This window comes from Aspergillus aculeatinus (assembly GCF_003184765.1).
Source record: "Aspergillus aculeatinus CBS 121060 unplaced genomic scaffold BO66scaffold_5, whole genome shotgun sequence".
In the NCBI taxonomy this organism is placed as follows: Eukaryota; Fungi; Ascomycota; class Eurotiomycetes; order Eurotiales; family Aspergillaceae; genus Aspergillus; species Aspergillus aculeatinus.
The window spans coordinates 365,127-392,953 of record NW_020291474.1 but is presented as its reverse complement, the minus strand read 5'-3'; the positions used below and the strand labels follow the sequence as shown (position 1 = coordinate 392,953).

At 53.2% G+C, this 27,827-nt stretch overlaps 10 protein-coding genes across 10 annotated transcripts; 6 read left to right on the top strand and 4 right to left on the bottom strand.

Annotated features, from left to right (window-relative positions):
* The first annotated feature begins 694 nt into the window (after positions 1 to 694).
* On the top strand, positions 695 to 3,473 carry BO66DRAFT_176298 (uncharacterized protein). Its single transcript, XM_025642338.1, has 3 exons — positions 695 to 889; positions 970 to 1,392; positions 1,537 to 3,473. The coding sequence occupies exons 2-3, from the start codon at positions 1,072 to 1,074 to the stop codon at positions 3,205 to 3,207; spliced, it is 1,992 nt and encodes a 663-aa protein (XP_025507752.1). The 5' UTR covers positions 695 to 889; positions 970 to 1,071; the 3' UTR covers positions 3,208 to 3,473.
* Positions 3,474 to 4,104: 631 nt separating this feature from the next.
* On the top strand, positions 4,105 to 4,953 carry BO66DRAFT_176310 (uncharacterized protein). The gene is made up of 5 exons (XM_025642339.1): positions 4,105 to 4,248; positions 4,316 to 4,412; positions 4,490 to 4,640; positions 4,700 to 4,843; positions 4,901 to 4,953. Exons 2-4 carry the CDS (start codon positions 4,349 to 4,351, stop codon positions 4,830 to 4,832), a joined length of 348 nt encoding a protein of 115 aa, XP_025507751.1. The 5' UTR covers positions 4,105 to 4,248; positions 4,316 to 4,348; the 3' UTR covers positions 4,833 to 4,843; positions 4,901 to 4,953.
* On the bottom strand, positions 4,884 to 6,133 carry BO66DRAFT_176217 (DUF3632 domain-containing protein). The gene has a single exon (XM_025642336.1). It carries the CDS (start codon positions 5,885 to 5,887, stop codon positions 5,018 to 5,020), a length of 870 nt encoding a protein of 289 aa, XP_025507750.1. The 5' UTR covers positions 5,888 to 6,133; the 3' UTR covers positions 4,884 to 5,017.
* On the bottom strand, positions 6,017 to 6,796 carry BO66DRAFT_176235 (uncharacterized protein). Its single transcript, XM_025642337.1, has 2 exons — positions 6,316 to 6,796; positions 6,017 to 6,252 (listed from the first exon to the last, which is right to left on the bottom strand). The coding sequence occupies exon 1, from the start codon at positions 6,739 to 6,741 to the stop codon at positions 6,379 to 6,381; it is 363 nt and encodes a 120-aa protein (XP_025507749.1). The 5' UTR covers positions 6,742 to 6,796; the 3' UTR covers positions 6,017 to 6,252; positions 6,316 to 6,378.
* Positions 6,797 to 7,643: 847 nt separating this feature from the next.
* Positions 7,644 to 8,311, top strand: BO66DRAFT_434913 (uncharacterized protein; the record flags this gene model as incomplete). Its single annotated transcript, XM_025650809.1, has 4 exons — positions 7,644 to 7,690; positions 7,947 to 8,037; positions 8,092 to 8,156; positions 8,227 to 8,311. The coding sequence occupies 4 exons, from the start codon at positions 7,644 to 7,646 to the stop codon at positions 8,309 to 8,311; spliced, it is 288 nt and encodes a 95-aa protein (XP_025507748.1).
* Positions 8,312 to 9,761: 1,450 nt separating this feature from the next.
* On the bottom strand, positions 9,762 to 11,702 carry BO66DRAFT_426010 (putative choline transport protein; the record flags this gene model as incomplete). Its single annotated transcript, XM_025650264.1, has 5 exons — positions 9,762 to 9,862; positions 10,032 to 10,265; positions 10,325 to 10,599; positions 10,693 to 11,032; positions 11,102 to 11,702. The coding sequence occupies 5 exons, from the start codon at positions 11,700 to 11,702 to the stop codon at positions 9,762 to 9,764; spliced, it is 1,551 nt and encodes a 516-aa protein (XP_025507747.1).
* A 1,013-nt stretch (positions 11,703 to 12,715) lies between these two features.
* Positions 12,716 to 14,636, bottom strand: BO66DRAFT_314170 (MDR family MFS transporter; the record flags this gene model as incomplete). The annotated part of the gene is made up of 6 exons (XM_025643419.1): positions 12,716 to 12,907; positions 12,976 to 13,118; positions 13,174 to 13,495; positions 13,552 to 14,075; positions 14,142 to 14,453; positions 14,504 to 14,636. The coding sequence occupies 6 exons, from the start codon at positions 14,634 to 14,636 to the stop codon at positions 12,716 to 12,718; spliced, it is 1,626 nt and encodes a 541-aa protein (XP_025507746.1).
* A 1,388-nt stretch (positions 14,637 to 16,024) lies between these two features.
* Positions 16,025 to 20,838, top strand: BO66DRAFT_313800 (pleiotropic drug resistance family ABC transporter; the record flags this gene model as incomplete). Its single annotated transcript, XM_025643400.1, has 5 exons — positions 16,025 to 16,596; positions 16,724 to 18,236; positions 18,291 to 19,796; positions 19,865 to 20,325; positions 20,415 to 20,838. 5 exons carry the CDS (start codon positions 16,025 to 16,027, stop codon positions 20,836 to 20,838), a joined length of 4,476 nt encoding a protein of 1,491 aa, XP_025507745.1.
* Positions 20,839 to 23,510: 2,672 nt separating this feature from the next.
* On the top strand, positions 23,511 to 25,144 carry BO66DRAFT_313815 (putative C2H2 finger domain protein; the record flags this gene model as incomplete). Its single annotated transcript, XM_025643402.1, has 2 exons — positions 23,511 to 23,622; positions 23,763 to 25,144. The coding sequence occupies 2 exons, from the start codon at positions 23,511 to 23,513 to the stop codon at positions 25,142 to 25,144; spliced, it is 1,494 nt and encodes a 497-aa protein (XP_025507744.1).
* A 1,276-nt stretch (positions 25,145 to 26,420) lies between these two features.
* BO66DRAFT_388562 (isocitrate lyase/PEP mutase family protein) lies at positions 26,421 to 27,779 on the top strand. The gene is made up of 3 exons (XM_025646591.1): positions 26,421 to 27,023; positions 27,117 to 27,598; positions 27,685 to 27,779. Exons 1-3 carry the CDS (start codon positions 26,504 to 26,506, stop codon positions 27,745 to 27,747), a joined length of 1,065 nt encoding a protein of 354 aa, XP_025507743.1. The 5' UTR covers positions 26,421 to 26,503; the 3' UTR covers positions 27,748 to 27,779.
* Positions 27,780 to 27,827: the final 48 nt, after the last annotated feature.

Below are 27,827 nucleotides of genomic sequence, written 5' to 3'. Positions count from 1 at the left end.
CACAAAAGAATAAGCTCCTGAAGTGAACCAAGTATGTACTATGTAAATGAGATAAGTTAGTCGACTTTCCGGAATAGTCGTAGTATAGAAAAGAAATTTAAGAAAATTTGGATAAATCATTGCTCCCAAAAAAAAATAAAAAGAAGAAAAACAAAAACAGAAGGATAAGGGATTTCTGCCCACCCTCTTCCCCCCCAAGAGGGTCTGGAACCCCCATTGCGCCCTCCAATCCGGCCCTCCATCTTTGATCCCCGCCCAGTTTCAACCCTCTTGATGGAGGAGGCACTCCCAAACTAACCTGCAACTTACTGCTTCCCCTTCTGACGGATCTTTTGCGCGCGCGCGCTCCCTCTCTAGCTCTCTCTCTCTCTCTCCCGATACTTCTCTCTTTTTTCATTTCTCTCTCTCTCGTTTTCTTTCTTCGCAATCCTCTTCTCCCAATCCCAATTCTCAACCTTAGTTTCACCCTAGACCCTCTCTCCCGACCCAGTCAACCAAGCCCAAGCTGTGGGGATGGTAGATGCTCTATTAAATTGATAACCTCCCCTCCCTCCCTGATCTCCTCGTTCTTTATCGTTATCGTTATTCTCCTCGTCGCATAAATCAGGGATCCCCATATACTTTCTCCCACTTCCTCCTACTACCTACTCTTCATATACTCCATCTTTCTTCTTCCCACTCCTCATATTCCTAACCTTTTTCCACTCACATTGCTACTCTCCTGCAATCTACTCCTACTTTCCGCGAGTGCTTTCTCCTCATATCCTCTCTTCATTTTCTTTATACCATCTACTCTCTGGGGCCGCATCCGCGAATTCGTCCCCGCCAGCGCTACTCCTACCCACCCCCTCATCAGCGACAGGCTTTCCTTACCTGTCTCAAAAATTCAGTCAGTCTCGCCTGGTTTATCACCTATCCTGTTCAGTTCAATTTCGGTGGGATCAATTTGTTAACATCTTGTTTCTGCAGAGAACCCCTCCTATCCCTTCCAGTCACTTGATACTGATAGCAGCCCTCCTTTGCCCCACGTGATAAGAGGCGACACGCAAAGAGAGGATCTCCCCACCCACTATGGCTGGCACCATGGCCGACGACGAACTGTTCACACGGGCTATCTCTGGGTATCGGGACGCTTTCTTGGTTCGACACTCCCACCTTCCGGAACCCGAGCGGAATCAACTTTGGAGTCAGCGGTTAAGTCAGTTCATGACCACCACGGCCTCTTCGTCAGCTTCCCCCTTCGATGCCTCCTCCAGCTATCGCCCGGTTCCCGGCTCTGGTGTTTCCGAAGACGACAGCGCTGCTTTGGAGAAGTCTGGGAAAAGGACGCGACAGGATACCCCCCGGACTCTCCCTGGCTCTGGTCTCCCCCCACCGAAACGACGAGTCACCGTACGTGAATCATCTTGGTCTTCTACTCCCGCCTTCTATTCATGTCTTCGTCCTTTCCCATTCTGTTCTCCTCGCGTTACTCCATGACCTCACTGTCTCTCTCTTCCATCTCCCGACAACAGTCCCTGGATTGACAAATGGCAGACTCCGGAACCTCCAGTGACCGTCGACTTGACACGCGAGTTGTCTCATGCTTCCTCCCCGGCGGCCCCTGAGACAGCTCGGCGCTTGTCAAGAACCAATTCACGGAAGGATACCGCGGCTACTTTCTCGGGTCCTGGGTCCTCGCGACAAACGGCCATGGTCCGCTCACAGAGTCAGCAAACGCCGGTTTCACACCGCCCGTCGCTGGCCGCCACCAATGTGAAGGGACATCGACACTCTTATGGACCTCAGCGCGTGCAGCGTCGGCTTGACCATGTGAACGAATATACCCCCTCGGAGTACGCCAAGCAATACTTGGGTGACTTCCAAGGCCAAGGAAACGTTTCGGCTCTCTCCATGGCGCTTTCGGCGGATCCCGCGCTCTCTGGATCTGACCAACAAAGGTCGCAGTTAGTTCAGGCCCAGCCTGAGCTGATGGCCGACTTCGCCACCTTGGCAAACCCCACGATGGTTGACCAGCCGGCCGCGGTGGAGATGAGCAGGAGTACTACCACAGACTCGCTTTGCGGGGGGTTTGGCATGATGAGGTTTGATTCCTCCGGACCAAATCTTGATTCTACTTTCTCTTTCTCTGTGCCTTCAACCGAGTTCATGCCCTCCAGTTCGCCGATGAATGTTCCCTTTCCCACCAGTTTCAACCCCCTGCACCAAAACCCCACTCATGATCTCGCGTTCTCCTACCCTGACTCCGCTGCCCCAGTCTCCTTCTCTTGCTCTGCACCCTCTTCCACCCCCTTCTACTCCCCCATTCCTACTTTCTCCGCATCTCCAGCGACGGAGATGAAGCCCTCATTATCTACTGAGAATGACAGTCCCTCATCCCTTTCCCAGCCCTCCAGAGCAGCGCGCAGAACCCAAGAACAGATTGTGCAGGGCGCTCGCCCTATTGCTCCCAAAGCGGAGCCTCAGAGTAGCTCACCACCCAAGGTGGGTGAGCAGCATAAGATGATCAGGATTTCATCTTCCGATGGGACGGCTAAAGAGGTGGCCGCCATCCCCAAAGCTTCGATCCAGCGGCCCACGCGCCCGAAAACGTATTGCAACATGTGCAATGATCAGCCGGACGGCTTCCACGGGGAGCACGAGCTGCGTCGGCATATCGAGCGGGTGCACGCCGTGGTTCGCAAGGTTTGGGTTTGTGTTGACATTTCTCCTGACAAAACCTTCCTGGCCAATTGCAAGGCCTGCCGCAATGGCAAACGATATGGTGCTAATTATAACGCCGCGGCTCATCTCCGTCGAACCCACTTCAACCCCTGCCAACGCGGTCGGGGTGGCCGTGGCAAAGATAGCGAGAAGCGCGGCGGCAAGGGGGGTGGTAACCACCCACCCATGGACGTCTTGAAGCACTGGATGGTGCAGAAGACCGAATTTGTTGTGGGCAACGCTCCGAGTTTCAATAACCAGGAATCACTAGGGGATGATCTGACGGCCGCACCGCTGGTGGTTGGCGCTGAAGATGTACAATTCTCTAGTCTGCCTCTGGCAGCGGCTGACGAGATTTCTTCTCAAGTCTTAGAGACCGCCCTCATTGACGGGTATGACCCCATGGTTCCGTTCCCTGCGATGGGCATGGAGATTCCCTTGGATCCGACGCCTTGCTATTTTGAATCTCCCACGCTCCCCCCTGAGATTGACTCGTATGTGTGATCGTGCGATCTGCTAGGCGCTCTTTATCACCTCAGCATTAATCTTGCATTTTTGGGCATTTTCTCTCATCTTCTCTGTTTGATTCTTGGCATCTCAGCCTGATGTGATACTAATTCTTCGGCTTTTGGGATTTCCTATCTTGCGGGATCTTCTTGTCTATGATTCTTTCTCCTAGCCCCATTTTTTTCTTACTCTTCTCCCGCCACTTATTCTTCTTTTCTCTTTGGGTTCTCTTTGCTACCCTCTTCTTTCTTCTTTCAGACACCAAGGGTCGATCTCGTCGCCCTCTAGGCCGCCCTGGGGGCGCGCCACGACATAATGTGTGATGAGCAGACAGTCAACCCGACACAGAATCCTGAATATATTGATTTACTGAGTACAATGACCCGAAGAAATATCCAGAGGCATCCTGCTTTACTCTCCTAGTCTCTAAGCGGTGTAGGGTAAGGCAAGGAGGTTACTGGCCGACCCACTATACCTGGTGCTTGGTACTTTAATCTGGACTTACTACTGATTATACACATTGAGCCGATGTCCACGAGACTCCGAGTGCTGGTGATGGCGGTGACGCCCAGTGGCTGGACAGGTGGCGGGGAGGGTGTGTCGGCGGCACAGCCGGAGAAGAGAAACGATGAGCATGGGACGCTGTCTGGCACTAGCCCCCTGACATTGCTAGTTTTCCTCGACGCCAAACAGGATTTCTGCGGAAGTTGGCACTGATGACTGAAGCAACCTTTCCGTTCACCTGCACTTTAGGCCTGACTATGACGCTCACTGGGCGGCGCGGAAGCGTGGGGTGATTGCGCAAAAGCGCGTGTCAATCCCGAACTGCCCCGTTAGCGATTTCAAAGACAACTAGAAACTAAGCGCTGTTGGTCGGTTTGAAACATGCTAGTCATATGACTCTCAATAAGCCGTGTACTGTACACCAACAGTATCTTCGTATCTCTTTTTTGCTTCCCAGCCCGCCCGTCCTCATCGCCCTTGCGAACACCTAGGCGCTAATAAACTAGGTAGCGTTCTCTGCTGCTAGTCTCCGAGGTCGGTTCAGACAAGCCCCACGCAGGGGAAGTCACCTAGACATGCGGTAATTAACTCAACATGTCAGTATGTCAATAGCCTGGCTATCCATCGGCCGAAAATGATGATGATAGTCTACCATCCACCGCTTCAACGTTGTTTCCGGGTACTTGCCCTTTCATCCGGTATTCCTGCGCAGCAAGCCTAGAAGCTCTTTGCTGAAGTCCAAATGTCTAATGTCATCGAGACACCGGTTAAACAGCGATGCTTGCCCATCAGTCTATCAGTACTATGATGATAGTATCCTTGATCGGAAGCAACAAGAGTTGCAGGCATATCGTACGCGCGTCGATCTACCTGCGCAACGGACGTACCACCGCTCAACGTTGTGAGGTGAATGCAGGTGTCGCTTGGTATAAGGCCTAATCGAACCAAGTCTTTCGTTATATCAGTCTTTGACCTAAGTCTACAGCCGGACATCGACTTGGTTTGATGGTATAATAGGTCTGTGTTACGATGCATCCCGGCTCACCAGGGAATGGGGGTTTTATCAGTGGCAAGTCGGGGATGCAAACGACTCTTATAGCTCTGATTGTACGGTATAGTGGATGCAAGGGTAGACTGATGCGTCGCTCTATCTCCCCACACCCTCGCTGATCATGTAGACTACAAGTCGCTAGGAACTTGCCATCGAGGGCCCAACGAGAGACAGGCGATAATAGATATAGTTCGAGGATTATATCTGAACATAGAGAATGAGGTTCATAAATCATGATACTACCTTATCCATCTACACCCCCCCGGCCTCAATCCCCTTCATCCTCCGCTCCGCCTCCCGCGCCACGCTCCGGACACCCTCATCTTCCCCTTCCATCCCGGCCACCTCGCCAAACCTTTCCCTCCACAGCCCCCACCGCTCCCGACAGAAACCATGCTTCCCCTTCCACAGGGGCCCGCCGCGACCTCTCGCACCCACCCCCGGCCCAGCCGCATACTCCTCCTCCCACCCGTAGATCTCCGCCCCGAGCACCTCCACCCACGCCGCCGCCGCCGGCACCCACGCCGCGAGGGGATCCTCCGGCGCCATCTGCCCCCACGGCGTCTCCAGCGCCCGCCGCAGCGTCACGAGCGCGAACCACGCGTGCGCCCGGAAGCCCGGCTCGCGCGTGGCGACCAGCCGCGCGACGAAGCGATTCACGTTCACGATCCTGGCGATCGCCGCGGCTCGCTCCCCCTCCGTCCCCTTGTTCTCTGGGACGGAGTCGTTCCACCGGTGGCGGATCTCCCAGCCCAGCATCGGTAGGTCTTGCCAGACGCGCATGTCGTGCACGGTTAGCGGGCCTTGGGCGTCTTCGGCTTGATCGGCTGCTCTGGGTGCGGGAGCGTCCGGGAGATGGGATAGAGCTGTGAGTAGGTCCACGAGTTTGGCCTGGTGCGCGGGGGTTTGGGCGGCGAGGTCCAGGATTTGGCGCCATAGGTGGGCGAGGTTGTCTTCGAGGGATTCGCCGGAGGCTGGAGGGGATAGGGTGGTGGCGGCGATGGTGGTGGCGGCTTCCGGGGAGGAAAGGTTGTTGTCGGCGAGGTAGGCTTGGAGGATTGGGTGGTAAGGGTCCTGGTCTTTGGTGGAGGTGCCGCTTGAGTCGGCCTGGTGGATGGGCATGGTGTCTTTGTTCTATAGTGTATTCTTCTATGGTGTATAGGGTGGGAAGACGAGTCGGGTAACTTATCTAATTTATAGGCAGCCTAGGGGACAGAGTAATGACAAAAGCCAAGGCTGAGGTAGATCTGGCCAGATATTTAGATACGGGTTTTTAAGAGAAACAGGGAATAGATGGGTTAGCTGCTCTAGTGACGCTCTTCTAATCTCAGTCAAGGTCGTTATCATGAATCTAGAGGAGCGTTAGTCTATACGATTACAATGGTTTGGAGACGTCAGTCACGTGAACCAAAGCAATGTTCCAATGCGCACACAGAGTACGCTCACGTGCGGCCCTCGCACTGCCAGGTAGTTATGTGCATAAATCCCTATCGAGAACATTCAGCTGCACGAATCGGGTAAGCAGGCGGGATAAACCGTAGGGTACAGACAATTCACGAATGGTCCATTGGACCAACAGGCTGCCAAGTTACCTTAACTCAGCAGTATCAATATCACACAGCGTCTGGAACCATCCATGATCTTGGGGGCAACGAGAGCCCGTGTCTGGGCACTGTCATTGGAATCGGGAAGAAAAAAGAGGGTCTCTGGGACCCAGTGACGACGAACGCTCGTGGCTGGTGCCTAAGCGGTCTGCGGGCTGCGGTCTGTAAAGGAAAAGGGTTTTTTTTCTTTTGGTTGCTTTCTTTGGTTCCCGTAGGGCTGCGTGCTGGGCGGAGGTTGGATTGCGGTGTGGCTGAGTTGCGGTCCACCAAAAGTCGGGTCGAGTTTCTAATGGTATGATTCTGTCTGTACCTGATACCATTCAGTAATTTATTGAGGACTGGAAGTATGTGTAGGTAGTAGATGACTACCATTTGACTGGGAATCGCAAGCAAGATAAATAAGCGCCGAGGGTGAAACCACTGCGTCATTCCTACCGAGTGAGTTGCGAATTGATGGCGGAATCCTGAAGATACTACTACCTATGTAACAGCCATCTTCAATGGAGACGTTCAATAAGTTAATCAATAATAACTACGTGTGGGGGCGGGCTCACGATTCAAATTGGCTCGTGGTCGCCTGGTGCTTGCCGCCGCAGATGCATTGAGAGAGGGTTGAAACCATACGAATACGGCAAGACCACTGCAGGCAGCAGGTGAGGGAAGGGGGAATGATACCATACCATACAACTCCATACGTCGGTGGTATTGACTGCGGCCTCAGCCTCGTTGCATGAGTGAGTGAGCTCAGCCATCAATCATCGCCAGTCTTCTTCTTCTTCTTCTTCTTCTTCTTCTTCTTCTTCCTCCTCATCTTCCTCCTCTTTCCCTTCTCTCCGTCCCTTTTATCCTGCACACTCAATCAATCCCTTTTTGGTTCTGATCTTCTCGCCCCCCTTTTCTTCTCTTCTGCTTAAGTTATTTGATCTGACCTACCTCGAGTCTTTCACTCTTCCTCTCTCTCTCTCTCTCTCTCTGTCTTACTTCCGTCCATCTTACTCTTGGCGTAATCTTAGGTATGTTCCACTTTCCGTTATTATTGGTTCTCTCAGCCACTTGGTTCCTCTTTTTCTCTTTAACCCCCCCCCTTCTGGCTCTCTCTGGCCCTCTCAAACCCGCCCGGCCGGCTTCCACTCAATTCACTCACCACTCTTTCGCTCACTCATCTGAAGCCGTCTTCCCGAACTCTCCGTTCTTTCTTCCTTCTTCCAAGCTTTCTCTCCGCTGACCATCATTGCTTCGCATCTCTTGGTTCTCTAGATCCCGTTCTTGTCACCATGTCTCAACAAGGATACTACAACGGTCCTCCTCCGCCGCAGCAGGCGTAAGTCCTTTCCCCTTCCCTCGTCCATTGCGCCCGGTCTCTTGGCCTCCGTGCCTCCTGTCGCGCCCCTGGCCTTTCCTCTTATCCAGACAACAATGGCGGATCCAACCCGACAGACTTGTCGAGCGCCATGAGGGTCATGTCCAACTGGTCATGCAATTCCCCTGTTTTGCGCTCTCCCGACCAGTTTATCTTGGGGACTGATCCCGACCACCTCATCGTGCGCGACAACTGTTAACTCATCGCCTCCCTACAGTTACGGCCAATATCCCCCGCAAGGTTACCAGCAGGGTTACCCTCCTCAGGGCGGATACCCCCCTGGCCCTCCTCCCCAGGGCTATGCTCCTGTACGTTGCGACTCGAGATCATGCCACTGATTGTCACTAACCGTACCCTTCCAGCAACCCATGCAGTACCAGCAGCAACCCCCTCCCCAGCAGAAGGACCGCGGCTGTCTAGGAACCTGGTAAGCGATCCATTGCATTGCCCTCTCCAGTCCCGCCAGAATCTCTTACTAACATTTGTCTTCTGCTCAGCTTGGCTACTCTGTGCTGTCTGTGTCTGTGCGAAGAGACCTGCGAGTGCTGCTTTGACTGCATCGAGTGCTGTGAAATGTGCTAGACGCCATGATCGATCCATGACCCCCTCCACCTCCTTGTTAAACGAAACGAACTTCCTCCCGATAATGGCGTTGCTGCTTCTATTACAACCCCCCCTACTACGACCGCCACTCCCGCTTACACACCACTAGACCGCTCGAGTTGTTTAGCTGAAAAGGGCGCCGGGAATGAGGGGGCCGTTCAGCGTGGGTGCGGCAGCATGGTTGTCGCGGTTGCGCCGCACGGGCCTCGCTCCTGGATAATTTCCTATTTTCTTATGTTCTAATCTCATACGTTGCACTGCTTGATTTGTGGAACTGCGGTTTTTTTGTTGTACGGTGATTTGTGTGATTTATTCTGGCTGGGAGTCGGGCTCTAGGCTCTTGAGGTTGTGCCCGTGAGAGAAGGTTCCAGAACAACCGGCCTCCTGCATAGCCGCATGGCACTTAATTCATGATTACCTTTTACTGTTAGTTTGGTATCTGCTGGGCGTGCGCATCGAGTTCGTTTCCCTGCGCTGTTGTTACTGTGGTGGTCTTTTGCTTCGTCCAGTGCCCGTCGAATGTGATGTCGGCAATCTTGGCTGTGTTGGAATTGGTTTGTGACGAGTAGATATCTCAGTTGCGGATCGGCCTTTTCGTCGCTTCACTATGATTCGACCCCCAAGGCTAAGTACGGACGAAACAGAACCATTTGCGCGACTTGGGAAGTACTTGGGAACTTCTTGTGGATGCTACTGTGGCCACTTCTGATTGTAACAACCGGTATGCCTTCGTCTTGATGTGCTCATCTAGGGCATGTGATCTGTCGAGTGATCTCCTACTCCCATGATGTCATGTGCTTCAAAATAGACTCAATCGCGGAATTCAAACCATCACTTCTGGATGTTGAACGCAGCCCAAGGACCGGATAGGCGAAGTCGAACTCGTCACCGGACTCTACGACGATTCAAAACGAAGCAGTTGCCTCTTGTATCTATCCATCTTGATTGGATAACTACCATGAGTATGCGGTTATCACCACCTACCTACCTATCAAAGTCAAACCTGAGGAACCAACTCTCGTCTGTTCTCTCTCTCCTTGATGTTCTAATTTGTGGCGACGTGAATACATCCTGTATCTATCTGGCTATGCACAACTGACTAGATGTGTATATTATGCATATACCCATATGTTCAGCACATACCCATATGTTCAGTAGATCAACCCCCTCAAATCGGGATATCAGAGGATGAACTCGGCCAAGAGAGTTACTTTTCACTTCCTAAACTGTGGAAATACTGAACAACTACAGGCTTAGATATGGAATTTTGGAAGGCTGCAGGTTCTTACGCCGATTGGGAAGCGAATCACGCATGAATTCGAAGTCAAGGTTCATATACTTTGTCATTAGGCATCAGAAGTCTTCGCTAGCTTGCTAACTACATATGATTGGGTAAAGTGATTGATAACTAGTGCTACGGGGTAAGTTATCACATCTCCAACCTCGGCCCATGATAATGCCGCCGCGCGTAGGCGTACCAGTTCCCCACCCCGAGGATGAGCATGATGACCAGCACGACGGAGGCGTAATCTGTTCAATTCCCAAATGGGTGTCCTAGTTAGTATATTGTCTGGGTGAAGAGTGCATCTTGATTGGGGTGGGGGGAGATGTAGGGGAGGGAATTGCTGGACGGGCTTTTTTTTTTTTGTTTTTTCCCTGGTGGAAGGGGTTGAGATGGAGAGAGACCGGGGCAACGTACTCATATTCCCCCCCGTGACTGGAAACTCGGTGGGAAAGGTGAAGAAGATGGTGATGATGATCGCCCAGAGGATGCAGACCACGTTGCATAGGTAGCCCAGCGCGTGGGGTACCTTGAAGGTCCGGTCTGGCGGGAGGTAGTCGGGGCTTCGGCGGCGGGAGAGGAGGAGGGCCGCTGGGATGGCGTAGGAGATCTGCGCGACGACTACCGTTGTGCTTATGAAGGCGTTGAAGGCTTTTTTTTTCGTCAGCTGTGTTTGGTGGTGGATGGTTTGGGGAAGGGGGGAGGCGTACCGGTCGTGGAGCAGACGTAGACGATGCCTACGAGGAGGACGGCGAGGCCATCTAAAAGAAGAGAGTAGACGGGCACGCCTAGGGAAGGGTGGATGCTGGCTAGCCGGCGGGAGAAGAAGAGGGCGTCGTCGCGGGCGAAGGACCAGGTGAGCCGCGAGGCGGTCTGGTGGACGGCGTTCAGGGCGACCAGCGAGACGACGAAGAGCGCGGCCATGAAGATCGTGGCGGCTACCGGGGAGTGGGTGGCTTTCTCCCAGACGAAGAAGATGGGGAAGCTGTTGTGTGTGTCCCATGGGATGTTGTTAGTGGATTGCTTGACAGGCGGGCGGGCGGGCAGGTGGGGTGGGGATATCTTGGAAGAAACTCACCCCGTGGGACTGTCGAGAGAGGCTTGGATGTTGTTGTAGCTGTACAGTATGGCAATGGCGAACGGAAACGCCGTCAGTAAGCCCACGATGACGGTCACAATCACTGCCTTGGGGACGATCCGCTCCGGGTCGAGACATTCTTCGGCCAGGTGGAGGGTGGCGTCGAGACCCGAATACATGAACTGCGGCGTGGAGAGGCCGGTCAGGAAGGAGATGCCGTCGGGCCAGCCGCCGGATCCGTTGACGAATTCCCCCCAGGTATGAGACGAGCTGACGTGCGCTGCGGAGCGGGATGGACAGGTGATGGTGAGGGCAAGGAAGGTTGAGATGGAGAGGAGGACTGTAGCACATGGGATTGGTCATGGTCAGCATCAAGTTGACTTCACCTGTGAGGAAGGCATGCACTTACAGCCCAGGTTATAAATCCACAGGGTCTTGTTGGTCAGGAAGATGTTGTAGGCGACCATGATGCCGTTCAACAGCTGATACACCAGGAAGTAATGCCAGCTCTTGGTCTCATACTCGGGCTGCCACCGGATGACAATCGCCATGAGCACGTTGGTCGTGGACAAGGCGATGGACGCCCCGAGGGTGATCCACGCAAATAGGGCAGCGATGCCACTGGTGTATGACAGGGCCTTGCTCCAGCGCTTCGAGGCCAGAATTGACGTGAAATGATATTGCCCTCCCGCCGTCGGGTAGACGCTCGCCAGCTCGGCCAAGGTGATGCCCGTGCAGAGCATCGCAAGGAAGACGACGATGATACCATACAGTAGCGAGACAGAGCCGCCTGACTGAATGGCAATCGAAAAACTCGCAGCTATCGCCACCCAGCTGTTGGTATTGTTGTACCCCATGGCGATGATGCTGAGGATACTGAAATTCCGCTTCATATGCGCATCCGGCACGCCCGTGATAGCAACATGGCCCTTGGCCATATCGACCTCGGGGTCATAGGAAGCCTCATGATCCGCTTTGGAAGAGGATCGCTTAGGGTTGTCTGACTCCATTATTTCTCAAGTGTGGTTCTTGGTCAAGAAACGATGTGGGGAGGGGTGGAATGAAGAGTGCCAAGGGAGGAGCCATTCCATTATATGGCATCTTCCATCCTTCTACAGTACACATGACTTTTGCCTCCATACTTACTTACCTTGGAAGAAAGCCACAATATGATAAGCGAGGTTAGTACAGTAGTTTGATAAGATTCCTGGGGGTGGGGAGGGTGGAATTCGATGATTCATCAGGAGCACGACTACTTGATAGGTAATGACAGATACTTGTTTACCTACAGATAGCCCGGAACGCTTATCGAATTCCGAGCCCATTTATCAAATTTATCAAAGCGGGCCCCGGGTTGGCCCCAGATTAAGCTTAGAGAGACCCATTATAGCGGAACTGGGGCGGAATTATCCACTGTCTGCCCCAAGTTGATCGTCGCTGATAATGCGGGGGAGATGTAGCTAGTGATGCCAGACTGCCCGTGGAAGAGACCTCCTTTACTGAAGGCCTGAACCTGGGACCCTTAGCTCATTCCCATTCCCCACAGTTCACAGGCAGACACATTACTATACTATATGTCTTGCGAATTGACGATGGAATTAAACAGCGGTTCCGAGCCGTCAGGCTAACGGGGGGGTTTCCCTCGGCAATCAGAGATTCAGAGTTTATTTCTCCGCAACGCGGGGGAGGCGGAATCAAGCTGCTCGACGATGGTCCTCGTATTGAGGAAGTCCCAATCAACAAGCAGGAAACAGTCTCACTCCTCAAATACTACTCGTTCATTCGACTGGCGTTATATATGCTTCCGTGCAACAGACTTGCACCTGTCACTTGCGGGTAGGATGTAGTGTCTGCCCCCTCCTAGAACCGTCCTTATTTCCGCAGCTCACCCAGTCTAGCCTCACCTATTCGGAGACTTCTTCATCATTCGATATACCTTTCTGGCCCCTGTACAAAGCAATCGCCGCTTTGGTGGCTAGCGCGGTTGCATCGTGGACCCCAGTTGGGGTCTGGCGGCCAGTCCTTAGGCGTCGTGCAAGCGATGCAGGCCTTTACCCTTCGTGAATAGTGCCGCAATGGTGGCCACAAGCCCAAAGCAAGCTGACGCCAAGAAGCACAGACGGATGCCCTGATAGTAGACCAACCGCGCAGCTAGTTGAATGTCCGGTGGAAGGTTGTGAATTGCGGAGACCGAATGACGAATCTCCTCGATAATCTAGTGGAATATGACCTTGATCAGTCCTTGCCCCCATGGGTTAGTATGCTCAAGGAAAGGAGTGTTACTTTCCATTTGTCTGGTATTCCACTCAAGGCCTCCCCGAGGCCCGAGCGCAGTGTATTCTGAATAATGGTGGAAGTAATGGCAACCCCCCAAACAGTGCCCATTGAACGAACCAGGTATACGGTGGAAGCTGACACGGCGTGGTCTTACCGCCAGGTCAACTTCGTACAATTAGTGCACTGAGACGACAAGGGACTTACCTGCATGGTCAAATGCAGCGAGAAAAGTGAATAAGATCCCTGGGTACACAATACCCTGCCCAAGGCTCGCTGGAATCAAGTAAGTGAAGTATTTCCATTCTGAGTCCTGGAAATGCAGGAGCATCACCAATGCGTTGCCGATACACATGAGCAACGACCCAGCTCGAACCAGGTAAGCGAGCTTACCCCAACGAGACATTACGAAGCCGGAGATAATTCCGCCAATTGGGGTAGCAAAGGATGGAATTGCGAGTCTGGCGCCAGCCTTTGCAGGTGACTCCATTAGCACAACTTGGAAGAAAAGGGGTAGTGTGAAAAGAAACTGCCTTCGTTAGTCACAGTTGCGGATCAGTACCTAAGTGGGATCGAGGCTCTTACAGCGTAGGCGGCCATTCCCACGCAAACATTAGCAACCTGGGTGGCCACAGGAAGTACCCCCTTCAGCATCCTTGGTGGGATCAGGGGCACTGCACTCGTTCTTCCTTCTATGAGAATGAACACGGCCAGGAAAGCCACACTTGCCACCAACGAAATTATCACCCACACGTTGGTCCAAGGAAGCTCGTTGCCCCCTAGACTCAGACCTACCAGCTGGGTCGATAGACCTAGTATAAGAGCACATGCCCCAGAGATGTCAACAAGTCGCCAGATGGTCCGAAAGCCGTGTCTTTCCTCAAGGTATCTCGTCGGCGCAGGAAGCTGAAGAACAAGGTGCCCTGTGAGCAATGCCAGAAGACCAACTGGAACTTGCAACAGGAAGCACCATCGCCAGCCGACAGAGTCGACAATAGAGCCTCCTAGGGATGCACCACAGATTGACCCGAAGCCATGCATCACATTCTGAACCGCTTGATACATCCCTCGGCGACGGAACGGGATCAGATCCGAGTTGATGATAGTGGCTGATTGATGTCAGTGACAGACCCTGATCAAGTACTTTGACGAAACAATCATATTGTCAAACTCACCCATGGTCATCAGGCCTCCTCCTCCGATGCCGGTAAGCGCTCTCATGAGATTCAGGAACACCACATTCTTCGCAATCCCACATCCAAGACAGCCAGCGATAAAAGTGATCGTGGCCGTGAAGAAAGAGACTCGCCGACCGAATATATCCGAAAAGCGACCGTATAATGGCTGGAATGCGGTGCTCGTGATGAGGTAGGATGTGGTGAGCCACGAGGCGGTGTTGGCGGCAACAAACTCGGAGCTGATGACTGCGTAAGTCGATGCAGTGATGGTACCATCGAACCCGGAGAGAAAGACGTTTGACATGATTGCTAGATTTTGATTAATGGAGTGGCTTCCATGTTTTTGGTGGACTACTAACCTAGCTGTATCCAGACGAAACCTGGTGGTGGCTTCCATGAAGCTTCCGGGTCGGAGCGCAGCAGCGGCTGTTCTTCCTGAGCATTTGGCAGCGCTGGCTCGACATCAGACACATGTGCATCGTGGGTGGTCATGGTAAGTTACTGCTTGGATATTCCGAGTTAGGAACGCAATCGTTTGAGGATTGACTCTGACGCAGGGACGCGTCTGGCTTAAATTTATCAACAGTGAACAAGACCCCCACAGTGGGGAAGTCAGCACGGAATCGTGCTCCACTTTGACACGATGGCCAAGCTTATCAATCGATCTTGCTGAGTTTGCATGCTTATCGAGAGCAGGATCTCTGGCAATGCGGCTCAGGGCCGACATTGGGTGATTCCTTCAGGTTTTGAACTTCCAACTGCTCCAAGACCCGACGGCAATTCTCTCTGTTGTCGAGTATTTGAGTCGTTCGCAAGACTCTCGGGTGTAGAGCGATAGGTTTTTTTATTGGGGATTTTAAGTTAAGGGTAAGGTCATCTTTATCATTAGTCAAAGCCGTCGCTCTAAGTTAACTAATCGTCAGGTTTCGATCTACTTGAGCCCGTTGTGAGTGCTAAATAGCTAAATCACGGGTTTTGCTTCTCGAATTGGCTCGTGAAAATCTAGATGGCCATGAGTTTTGTTAGAAGTGTTTCAATCGAATGGCTCTCAAGAGTGAGCACGTCTTTGGTCGCAATCTTAATCTCATTGCAGGCTGTGGTGAGGTACTGCTCAGGTGATCCAAGCATGACTGATTCGGAACTTTCCCTTCCCGCGCGGATTGGATCAGATCCGGGGTAGTGACGGGAAGTGGGTGGAGCAAGCTGAGCCTGCATACCTAGTATGCACTAAGATAGTTATTCCTCCTACCTACTTTCCATCTCATCCCCATCCCATCACATTCACTACCTAGCATGGTACCACAGCATCCGCAATTCTCCTGAATATGCAGACTATTCACTGCGATTGTGTACATATGCATATTTTCCGCATTTTCCTCCTGCATTGCTTACCCTCCCCGAAACCTCCCTTGCCATGCAGAGATCCAAGCTGACAGCTAAGACCCCTTCTTGGCGGGGGATACTCTATACGAAGTACTGTTTCTTTGACGCGCCACTTGCAAGCGACGTACGGAGTCTATACAACGAGAGCCACGCGGGAGACTACGACCAAAACGGTAAGAGCGCTCAGGCGGGCGGGCAAAAAGCCTCTCCAGTTTGGTTCTGGCACTAATTCGACCATGGCTCGAGGACTCAATAATGTAGGAGGAAAGTGATGGCATCCCCTCGGATGTGGACTCTCCCGTCTTCCGCCTGTGTTGTTCTCGCTGGCTTGGATCCCCATACTTAACTTTCTCAGGTACCCGACATCCTCATCCCACTTTCTCATCTACTACCCTACATTTCCTTCGTGTCTATTTCGTTCCAAAGGCCGGGACTTGATGTCATGAATTCCCCTCAACTTCAAAGAGCTCTGTAACGACCAGCTTCCTGCAGTAATCATGCAACCAGTACCTCCCTCTCCTTTTGGAGCTTCGGCCGTTTCCGCTACTGTGGGCGCGGGGATCGAAAGCTCGTTTCACGTCACAGAAACCATCGAGGAGAAAGAAGAGAGCGAGCAGTCCCTCGGTCAGGAGTCGGAAGAGGGTATCACCCACAAAGATAAACAGAGGATTGCTTCTCTAGCAAGAAGTCTGTCGCATCTGTCCGAAAAGAGTACCATCGGCGAGGGCACCGATACCTTCTCCAAAGAGCCCAGCGACCCTCAGCTGAATCCTAGCTCAGACCAATTCAATGCGCGCAAATGGACCAAGAATCTACTCCGGATTACATCCCGCGACCCAGACAGATACCCTCGTCGCACAGCGGGCGTTTCCTTCCGCAATCTCAACGCTTTTGGCTACGGAACCGCGGCGGACTATCAGGCAAATGTAGCTAATATGTGGCTGAAAGGTTTTGACTGGCTGAAGGGCGTATTGGGTCACCGGCACAAGGTCAGGATCGATATTCTCCGCAACTTTGAGGGGCTTGTGCGCAGTGGTGAGATGCTCGTCGTGCTTGGCCGCCCTGGAAGGTAAGCTATATCACCCGTTGGTGACAATCATGACTTTTCCGTTTCCTAGCCTCTTGGGTGTGTTACCATTCTCTTGACCTTAGCCATGCATGGTGGATTGTCCAACGCTGATTGATCGCTCGCTTAGTGGCTGCTCGACATTCCTCAAGACGATCGCGGGGGAAACACATGGGCTGTGGCTCGAGGAAGGAACCGACATCCAGTATCAAGGCATTTCTTGGAATGAAATGCACAGTCGTTTCCGCGGAGAGGTGATCTACCAGGCCGAAACAGAGACACATTTCCCGCAACTTACTGTGGGAGACACGTTGCATTTCGCAGCCCATGCTCGAGCACCATCCAATCGTTTTCCGGGCGTTACACGTGAACAATATGCTACCCACATGCGAGACGTAGTTATGGCGATGCTGGGGCTGAGCCACACACTGAACACGCAAATTGGTAACGAGTACATTCGAGGCGTATCGGGAGGAGAAAGAAAACGAGTCAGCATAGCCGAGACAATGCTGTGTGGCAGCCCGTTGCAATGCTGGGACAATAGCACGCGAGGTTTGGACTCCTCTACAGCTCTCGAATTTGTGCGACGATTGCGGGTTTCTACCGACTACACCGGATCAACAGCCATCGTGGCCATCTACCAGGCCAGTCAGGCTATCTATGACATCTTCGATAAAGTGACCGTTCTATATGAAGGTCGCCAAATATACTTCGGCCATGCAGATGACGCTAAGCGGTTCTTTGTGGACATGGGGTTTGATTGTCCTGATAGGCAAACCACAGCAGACTTTCTCACCTCGCTAACCAGTCCTACGGAGCGGAAAGCTCGCGAAGGGTTTGAACACCTGGTTCCCCGGACACCCGACGAATTTGCCTCTCGATGGAAAGAGAGTGCGGAAAGAAAGCAACTTCTTGCCGATATCGAGGCTTTTCAGGCTGAATTCCCTCTAGAAGGAGACAAATACGAAGAGTTCTCGCGGTCCCGCGCGGCCGAGAAGGCAAAAGGAACAAGAGCCAAGTCCCCTTATACACTGTCTTACCCTATGCAGATTCGCCTGTGTCTTCGACGAGGTATGCAGCGCTTGAGGGGAGATATGACCATGACTCTTACCTCAGTTATTGGAAACAGCATCATGGCCTTGGTTGTTGCCAGTGTATTCTATAATTTGGACACCACTACCAACAGCTTTTTTCAGCGTGGCGCCCTCCTATTTTTTGCCATCCTTCTCAACGCGTTTGCGAGTGCCTTGGAGATTCTGACTCTGTGGCAACAGCGACCGATCGTGGAGAAACATGATAAATATGCGCTCTACCACCCGTCTGCGGAAGCAATCAGTTCCATGCTAGTGGACTTGCCGTCGAAACTCATAGTGTCGGTGGTTTTCAACATAATCCTCTATTTCATGTCTAATCTACGCCGTACGGCGGGTCACTTCTTTGTGTTTTATCTCTTCTCCGTCACTGTGACGCTCACCATGTCCAACATCTTCCGCTTTACTGGCGCCGTCTCGCGGTCTATGGCTCAAGCGATGGTCCCATCGTCCATCTTCATGATGATCCTTGTCATCTACACAGGTTTCACAATTCCAGTGCGAGACATGCATCCTTGGTTCCGGTGGTTGAACTACCTGAACCCGATTGGCGTACGTCTACCCAAACTCAGAGTTTTAGAAGGTGTTCCACTAATAAAGCAACAGTATGCCTTCGAAAGCCTGATGATCAACGAATTCAGTGACCGCCAATTTCCCTGTGCACTCTACGTCCCTTCTTATAGTGATGCACCCCTGAGCTCCAAGATCTGTAGCGTTAACGGCGCAATCGCGGGACAAGGCTTCGTCGATGGGGACAGATTCATCAATGTCACTTACCAGTACTATCGCTCGCACTTGTGGCGCAACTACGGCATTATCTGGGCATTCCTTCTGTTCTCCCTAGCCTGCTACGTCGTCAGCAGCGAGCTGGTTCGCGCCAAGCCATCAAAAGGTGAGATCCTCGTTTTCCCGCGGGGGAAGATGCCGGCATTCATCAAAAAGAAACAACCGGGCATCAGCAGCGACGTAGAGAGCCACGCGCCAATGGCCGAAGAGAACCGGCTAGCTGCAGAGAAGAATCACGATCCGGACCAAGATACTGCAGCGATTGTTAAGCAAACATCGATCTTTCAATGGCAAGATGTCTGTTACAATATCAAGATCAAGGGCCAAAACCGCACCATTCTCGACCACGTCGACGGATGGGTTCAGCCCGGAACGCTGACAGCGCTGATGGGCGTGACGGGCGCTGGAAAGACCTCTTTGCTCGATGTGCTGGCAAACCGCGTTACCATGGGCGTCGTGACGGGCGAAATGCTGGTCGACGGGCGCATGCGCAATAACTCCTTTTCTCGCAAGACGGGCTATGTTCAACAGCAGGACTTGCACCTAGAGACGAGTACTGTGCGCGAGGCCCTGATATTCAGTGCAATGTTACGCCAGCCGGCCAGTATCCCGCGTGCGGAAAAGATCGCATACGTTGAGGAAGTGATCAAGATGCTCAATATGGAAGCATACGCTGAAGCAGTTGTGGGCGTCCTGGGCGAAGGTCTGAACGTTGAACAGCGCAAGCGGCTGACTATCGGGGTGGAGATTGCGGCGAAACCAGACCTCCTTCTCTTCTTCGACGAGCCCACTTCAGGTCTTGACAGTCAGACGGCATGGTCTATCTGTTCCTTGATGCGTAAGCTAGCAGACCACGGCCAAGCAATCTTGTGTACAATTCACCAGCCGTCGGCGATCCTCATGCAAGAGTTCGATCGACTTCTCTTCCTGGCGAAAGGAGGACGGACCGTCTACTTTGGCGAGCTGGGTCCGAACATGGAAACACTCATTAAGTACTTTGAGGACAAGGGATCCGCAAAGTGTCCACCCAATGCCAACCCCGCCGAGTGGATGCTCGAGGTGATCGGAGCCGCCCCAGGGTCCCATGCTGATAAAGACTGGGCCGATGTCTGGAATCAGAGCCCCGAGCGCACGCACGTGCGTCACGAACTTGCACAGATGAAGGCGGAGCTTCTGCAGCGGCCACCCCCTCCGCAAGTGACTGGGTACGGGGAGTTCGCGATGCCGATCTGGGCGCAGTTCGTCCTGTGTCTGAAGCGCATGTTCCAGCAATACTGGCGCAGCCCGTCGTACATCTACTCCAAGGCCGCCATGTGCATCATTCCTGTACGTCTCTTACTTCCTCTGTCTCTACGATCACTAATTGGACTCATCACTAACCACGACCGATACAGCCTCTCTTCATCGGGTTCACCTTCTGGCGCGAGCCGACCAGTATTCAGGGCATGCAGAACGAGATGTTCGCCATCTTCATGCTACTAGTGATCTTCCCCAATCTCGTGCAGCAGATGATGCCATACTTCGTAAGCCAGCGGTCGTTATACGAGGTGCGCGAGCGGCCGTCCAAGGCCTACTCGTGGAAAGCGTTCATGCTCGCCAGCATCCTCGTCGAGCTCCCTTGGAACATCCTCATGGCCGCGCCCGCCTACTTCTCGTGGTACTACCCGATCGGATTCTACCGTCACCTCCCCGCGGGCGCGGTGACCGACCGCGGAGGTACCATGTTCCTGCTGATCCTGGTCTTCATGATGTTCACCTCCACCTTCAGTTCCATGGTGATCGCCGGGATCGAGCAGCCCGAAACCGGCAGCAACGTTGCCCAGCTGTTATTCTCCTTCTGTTTGATCTTCAACGGGTGAGTCTACTCCTCAACCCCCCTTCCCATCTGAACCAGTATCAGCATCAGGATCAGTCACGCTAACGCAAACCTTACTCACTCATCAGCGTCCTCGCCTCCCCGACCGCGCTCCCCCGCTTCTGGATCTTCATGTACCGCGTCTCCCCCTTCACCTACCTCGTCTCTGCGATCCTCAGCGTGGGCCTAGCCGGCGCCGAGGTCAACTGCTCCGAGATCGAGCTCCTCCACATCCCGCCGCCCGCCAACCAGACCTGCGCCGACTACCTCGGGCCCTGGGTTGCAGCCGCCCAGGCCCGCCTCCTTAACCCGTCCGACACGACCACCTGCCGCGTCTGCGCCTACTCGACGACCGACCAGTTCCTGGCCACGCTGAGCATGTCGTTCGCCGACCGCTGGCGCAACATCGGCTTGCTGTTCGTGTACGTGGTGTTCAATGCGGCGGCCGCGGTGTTCCTGTACTGGTTGGTGCGGGTGCCGAAGCGGTGGGGGAAGAAGGTCAAGCAGGAGTGATTGACTTTTCTTGCTTGCTTGTTGCTGAGGGGTAGGTGTTTTGGTCATGGTTTGGAATCGGCTCGTTTGTTGGGGTTTCTTTTTCTGCTCGGTCTTGGTGAGGATTTGGGGCTGTGTCTGTGGCTGTACTGTATGTTTATGGGGGTGATGTGGGTGGGCCAGCTAGAGTCTTGCTCCATTTCGGTCTTAGGAGATAGAAGCAACTCGTCTCTTTTTGATGGAGTATCAGTGTCCGTGTAGGTAAATGGCAAGTGTCAGGTCAGTGCAGTTCAAAGTTATGGTGTGGACCTTTCAACTGTCTCTTCCACGGATGGGGCGGGCGGTAGGAGTGGGGCAAGTCCGGTCCCTCGTAACTGTATCTTATCTGGGCTTGGTTTAGAAGCAGTGGTTCCCCGTTGAGGTCGGTGACATACATGGTAACTTACAGTACCGTACATATCTACAGTCGAGCTTAGTGCTAAGTTACTGCTGGCTCCCAGTAAGTTCCAGTCCCTGGGCCAAAAAAAAAAAACAACGGGGAATTAGTTCTATGGGACGTCCCAACACAGGATCATCCTAGACCGGGCGTCGCAAGGAAGCAAGCAGCAAGCAAGCAGTGGTCAGCAGTCACCCGGTGACACGGGAAATGATGTCAATTCGAAGAGGCGAGGATCAAAAGAGGGTTGCTCGAGATGCTGCACGCCCACAGGCATGATTCGCATGAGACGCGCGTTTGTCGCGGGGCGTCCGTCCCCTTCGGAAACTGCCTGGGAGGAACTCGCCCGGAACGTTCAGCTGGGATGGGGGGGGGGGAATCAACGAGAATGATGATACTGAGCTAGTAGTCACGATAAGGTACCTTACGGGGTTAACGGGAGGAGAAAGAGAATGATGTAATTACACGAACAAACCAATGGGCTGCGAGGAACGGAAAGCAAAATGCCTCCGATGGGAAATAATAATAAAGGCACTTTCCACATCTACAGAGTATACCTAGGTAGTAGCTGAGCTGCGGCAACTGACAGGCAGGAAGGAAGTAAGTTATGAGTCAGTTTAGCTGCAGTGGTGGAGTCACTGGGGCTGCACCGCTTCTTTTCCACTTTCCGAACCACATCTTACCGCCGTGGACAAGGAAGAAACCCGGATTTCTTCCGAAAGTTCCTTGAGCCCTACGGGTTACGTATTGCAGTGACAGGATAAAGAAGCGGTGGCCGATGTCGTACCGCGATAGAAAAGCGCCTTGCCAGATATCCATGATCCCTGTGTATACTCACCGAAGCGGTCGGATGCATTCCCAGCACAGCCAACCCCTCAGCCACCGATGAACGCCTCGAGGTATCTAGTTGCCGGTCTCTCGAAATTGTCGAAATTAAAACGTACGATGATGAATATTCAGCCATCGGTCGCGAAACCTTCGTCTTCTGATAATCACCAATCTGACCTTTCCCTTTATGGTGTGAATAGTCGAGCCCAGGTCGATCCTCAACCACCCCCCCCCCCCGTTAGTTGGTTTCATAACAGAGATACCGATCTGTCGAATCGCTGCATAGCGCGGGAGTTGTCGCGTGGTCCATCGGAACCAATTTGGCCCCCAAAAAGAAAATAGGACGAAGTGGAGAGCAACCGCTGCTTCAAGCATACCGAATGTTCAACTATACTTCAAGGTTGTAAAAGGGGGAAAGAAATGTGGACCCTTTGCCATGTCTAAGGGATGATATCAGGAATCCTTGGCGAGTCACGATAATGATGAGAATAATTATTCCGTACATCTCAAGAGGATGACCAAGGTGCTAACGGAAGACACACGATCCGTGAGCCTGTCAGACGTTTAGCGGGTAACGGTACGCCTGGAGAATGAGGTCGGAGCGTCATTATTATTATTATTATTTCCAGGTGGGACATGCATGCCAAAAGCGTATCAAAAGACAGCGTGGCGCGGGTTGATGCGGTGGGTGCGTGCCTCGCCGACAGGGTCAAATCGCGCCCGGGGAAAAGCCAACAGGTGCGCAAAGAGGCAACCAGTCATAGTCACCACGCAGCTGAACGAAGTGATGATCGCTGTGGATTTTTACCTGTTTGAGACCCCCTGCATGAGCGATACCGACTTTGCTCAATGACTCGTTATTGAAGGTTGTGGTTGGTGCGGAGGCGATAATAAGTCAACGCTGGCAGGCAGATGGGCCCAGGGGTGGGTTTTGGCCCCCGACAAGTCAAATTAACTAAACCCTGTTGGTATGGTTTGGCCCAGCTAACGCCGACTTAGCGCAACACTGCCTATCAATTAAATTGAGGCTGAATGGCAGGCACTCTGGGGGCTCTGGGGGAGACTCGTCGGGCACAGAAGGAAGCAACCCCCCAGATCCAATCAATCAGTGGAAACTTGGAATGTGCACGCATGAAACCTGGGCTGTGCGAGCCACGAGGGATTGGAATGCTTCCTTCTGTGCAGTAAATTTGTAAATTTAGATGATAACAACGGTTTGCTTTGTTCCAGAGACTTCTCAGGAAAAGATGTGCGCGATAATCCCAACAAACTGGCAGGGGGGACCCCTTCATAGCGTGACTGAACTGAGCGTTAGTGTCAAGAAAAGTATATTGGGAAATGGGAAATGAAAATGGATCGTCCAGATGTCCAGAACCTGAAGCCCGGGCTAGATGCCGCTGCAGGGGTTTCCTGCTTTGGGTCTCTCAAAATGCATGGAATCATCAATCCATCCCGCAAACAATTTCGACGAATAATCGCCCGGCCCATTGAGCCTATGCGGCTCAACAATGGCCTTGACTCTGGGCTCTTTTCGGGCTACAGTGCCCCATTTCCCGTATCATAGCCATGTGGTCGTCCAGCTGAAAGATAAATGCCCCTGGCTGCCGCGACACATGGAGCCAAACATTTTCTTTCCCGACTGTGTTGTGGTCCTGTGTACAGACAAATCTATAGTTCGAAGCGAGTTCTTGCTTGCTTCTTCATTTCCATATCATGGACCATTTCTCAGCCTTCTCCGATGTTCCCCAACCAGCACCCGGGGTTAGTGTTCCCCAGGATTATGAACTGTACCCTTGCAAGTATGAGTCGTCGTATACGGACCCCACGATGAGTCAACATCCTTCAGGCCTCCAACCTCATCTCACTCCGGAAGCTATCCCTATGAAAGGCCTTTATCCCACATCTAACATGTCCTGGACGAGCATGGGAGATGATATCGACACTCTCACGACAGGCTTCTCGTCTCCCTGGAGCAGCGAGCCCACCTCTTCGCCGGCGCTGGGAAGTCCCAAGTGCAACGACACGAACTGGATGAATATGGGATGTTATATGTCTCCTCCTTATACCTGTGACGATGTCATGATACCTCCATCTGCATATGAGCCGTGCGCTTCGCCCGCTGTTGTTGACTATCTGGTGACGCCTTCACAAATCTACCCAGAACCCGAGTCCATGGTGAAGATTGAGCCTGAACTACCCTTACCGAGCACGCATGCCATATTTTCGTATCAGGGGGCCTTCTCGAACTGTGAGACCAGTTTCACAACTGAGATGTCGATCTGTGGCCAGCCGGCCAAGGAGGAGCGCGCCGCTTGTGACTCGCCAAAGTTCCAAGTCAAACCACGAAAAGCACCGAAAGCCAGCAAGAATCGCATCGCCAAGCCGACTCGAAAGCCATCCAGCAAGACAAGCACCACTACGAGCGCCCGTGCTGGCTCAAGGGCAACGGCGAAGAAGAACACCCCACCACCCAGTCGAGTATATACCTGCAGCTTTTCACACTATGGCTGCCCCAGCACATTCGTGTCGAAGAACGAGTGGAAGCGACATGTGATCTCTCAGCACATTCAACTGGGATTTTTCCGATGCGATGTGGGGCGTTGTAGCTTGGACAACCTGAGCAAAGAGAGAAACCTCAGCTCACCGCACGAGCCCCTCGCATACAACGAATCTCACCTGGTCAATGACTTCAACCGCAAAGACCTCTTCACTCAGCACCAGCGTCGCATGCATGCCCCCTGGGTGTACCGGAACCGGAAGTCGCCCGAGACCGAAGAAGAACGGGAGGCGTTTGAGCAGAGCCTGGAGGCTGTGCGGGCACGATGTTGGCACGAGCAACGCAAGCCCCCTCTTCACAGCCAGTGCGGCTTCTGTGGACAGGAATTTGTTGGCGCACACAGTTGGAACGACCGAATGGAGCACGTTGGTCGCCATTATGAAAAGGACAACCTCGAGCAGGAAAGCGAGGATTTGTTGTTGCGGCAGTGGGCTATAGAGGAGGGCATCATCCGGAGGGTGGACGGAGAGTTGAAGTTGGCTGTCTTTTGTGACAAGACTAACTAAATGCCCCTTCCCTTGGAGATGAATTCTCCTGCCCTGCTGGCTTCTCTTCTCCCCTTCTCTGATGCCTCAGGCTATTGCACTTCTATCGGTTTAATTTATGCCAGTCCCCCCTTTCTTGATGACGACACTTTACGACCTGATATCCTGTATTTCACATCTTTGGTTAAGAGGAGTATATGGTGTTTTCTTTACTGTCTGTCTGTGCGATCACGCTGTCTACCAATACCCAATACCCACTCTTGGAGCAAGAAGGAAAGAGATATATTAGCATATCAATCGATACATCATACACATAAATCTACGTTTCCCCAAAGTCATCCACACATACCATAGATATTCGCCCATAGACTAGACTCGACCCACCACCGACTAACCTAGCAGTGACAATCTGTTCAACAGCCCAGTTTAGCCCCGGACTAAAACCAGCATGGTCTGATCGCCCAGTCGCCCAAACGACACCGGTTTCCACGTGGCGACCGGTTTCTAGAGCATGACTTCCCGCGGCGGGTCCCTGAGTTTGGCCCCCGAACTGATTCCATCCGCTTGGACTCTCTTCATGAAACGCAGACCGTCCGTGCGGCTGACAGGGTGAAGAACGCGGTTTGGCTTATCGTCGGGCCTACGGAATGTGCCCACGTGTTGGTGGCCGGTATTCTGGTCGTTGGTTGAATTCCAGGTCTTCTAGAATATGGATTTCCAGCGGATCCTGGTATTCCCCGTACACTAGCGGCCTCGACATAGGAGCCCCTCGCGCTCAGTCGTCATCGGGATGCTTTGAAATCGAAACCTGGTATCTTAAGTGGATGAATGTCCGTCATGCTGCCAAGGAGCTCTCCAATTGTTTCTGTTGGCTGTCGCCTGAAAGGAGAATAACAATGTGTCAAATGTGATTGCAGTGGTACGGTAGATTGACCTTGATGTAGCCAAGCTATCTTTTCATGGTACAGAATAGGCACAATGGTATTCATGGTTTCGTCTCGAGACTGCGATTCCACGTCAGCTGGTTAACTTCTCAACATCACCCCAACGAGACAGAAAAGGAATTCGCCAAACTCACATTATAGTACTAACCGCTCATGGTTGGGGAATGCCTCTCCCCGGACAGCTGTGCTGCTCTCAACCCAGGGCCAACGACTGTGGTGTTCTACACAGCAGCATTGATACTCCGAAGTGGATGACCCCCGCTATAGATGGATCGGCAGTCATGTGTTCAGCATCCCCCGCCGTGACATCAACAGGTTGAACAACAAAACTACCACCCAAAAGAAATGCTTACCACAAACCATTGTCTGTATCTTCTGCCACTTCAACACATTTTACATCTCACGGACCCTCAGAATCAAGTCATACCGGCCCAAGATGACCCCGTACCCCTTCAATCACACTCAACCAGCCCACCCCTCAGCTAGCAAGCACAGCACAACAGCAACAGCCTCACAATCACCACCAGGCTCCCAAGCCAAACCTCAAACCCTCACCTACACCCTTCAAAATGTCCGCGGCCGCCTGCCCAGTCCACAGGCCTCGCACCTGCGCACCCTCTTCCAAACCTCCCACCGCGACCCAACCACCATCCTCGCATTTCCCTGCACCTACGACGGCCTCTCCTCGCGCCTCGTCGCCGAATCCGGCTTCCCACTCATCTTTCTCTCCGGCTTTGCCGTGTCCAGCGCCCACGGCCTGCCGGACACCGGGTACATCGCCATGGAAGACATGTGCCACAAGATCCAAGAGACCGCCCGCATCGTCACCGACCTGCCTATCATGGTCGACGGGGACACGGGCTACGGTAGTCCTATGAACGTCAAACGAACGGTCGAGTGTTTCGCCGCCGCGGGGGCCGCCGGCGTCATGATCGAGGATCAGACCTGGCCGAAGCGTACGTCCCTATCCACCCCCCTCCCCGCGGTCCCACCCAGCTCTCCCCACCCTCATGAACCACCAAATTAACATCCCCCACCAAATAAAAAAGGCTGCGGCCACACCAAAGGCAAGTCAGTGGTACCACGGGGCGAAGCCTACGCGCGGATCCAAGCCGCCGTCGACGCGCGCAGCCAGGGCCGGGACATCTTCATCCTGGCGCGGACGGACGCCCTCATCCACGGGTGGAACGAAGCGATGACCCGGGCGAGGGAATTCATCGCGATCGGCGCGGACGCCATCTTCGTCGAGGCGCTGCCCGACCGCGAGGCCATGCGCCGCTGTGTGGCGGAGCTGGACGTGCCTATGCTGGCGAACATCATCGAGGGCGGCAGGACGGAGAATCTCTCGGCGACGGAGCTGGCGGGCCTGGGGTTCGCGGCCGTCGCGTATCCCTGGACATTGGTGGCGGCCCGGTTGAAGAGTACGCGCGAGGCGCTGGAGGGCTTGAAGCGGAGTTTTACGGTCGGCGCGCCGCCGCAGATCCTGCGGTATGAGGAGGTTTGTGCCGGCGTGGGGTTTGAGGAATACTGGGTGAGTGGCGCTCTTTTTCGTTCTTCGGATGAGGGTTTGGCATGCAGTTGTTGCTGGGCGGTTGACTGACGCTTTTATCGGTTTAGGATGCGGAGACGCGATATGAGTTCAATAATGAGGGGCTGGTCAATCCTCGACGGGAGGAGTAATGTGTACAATACTGCGAACTGTCTCTACAGGGTGAATCAAAACTACACAGTCAAGCTATAGATTCGTTTCTACAGGCCTC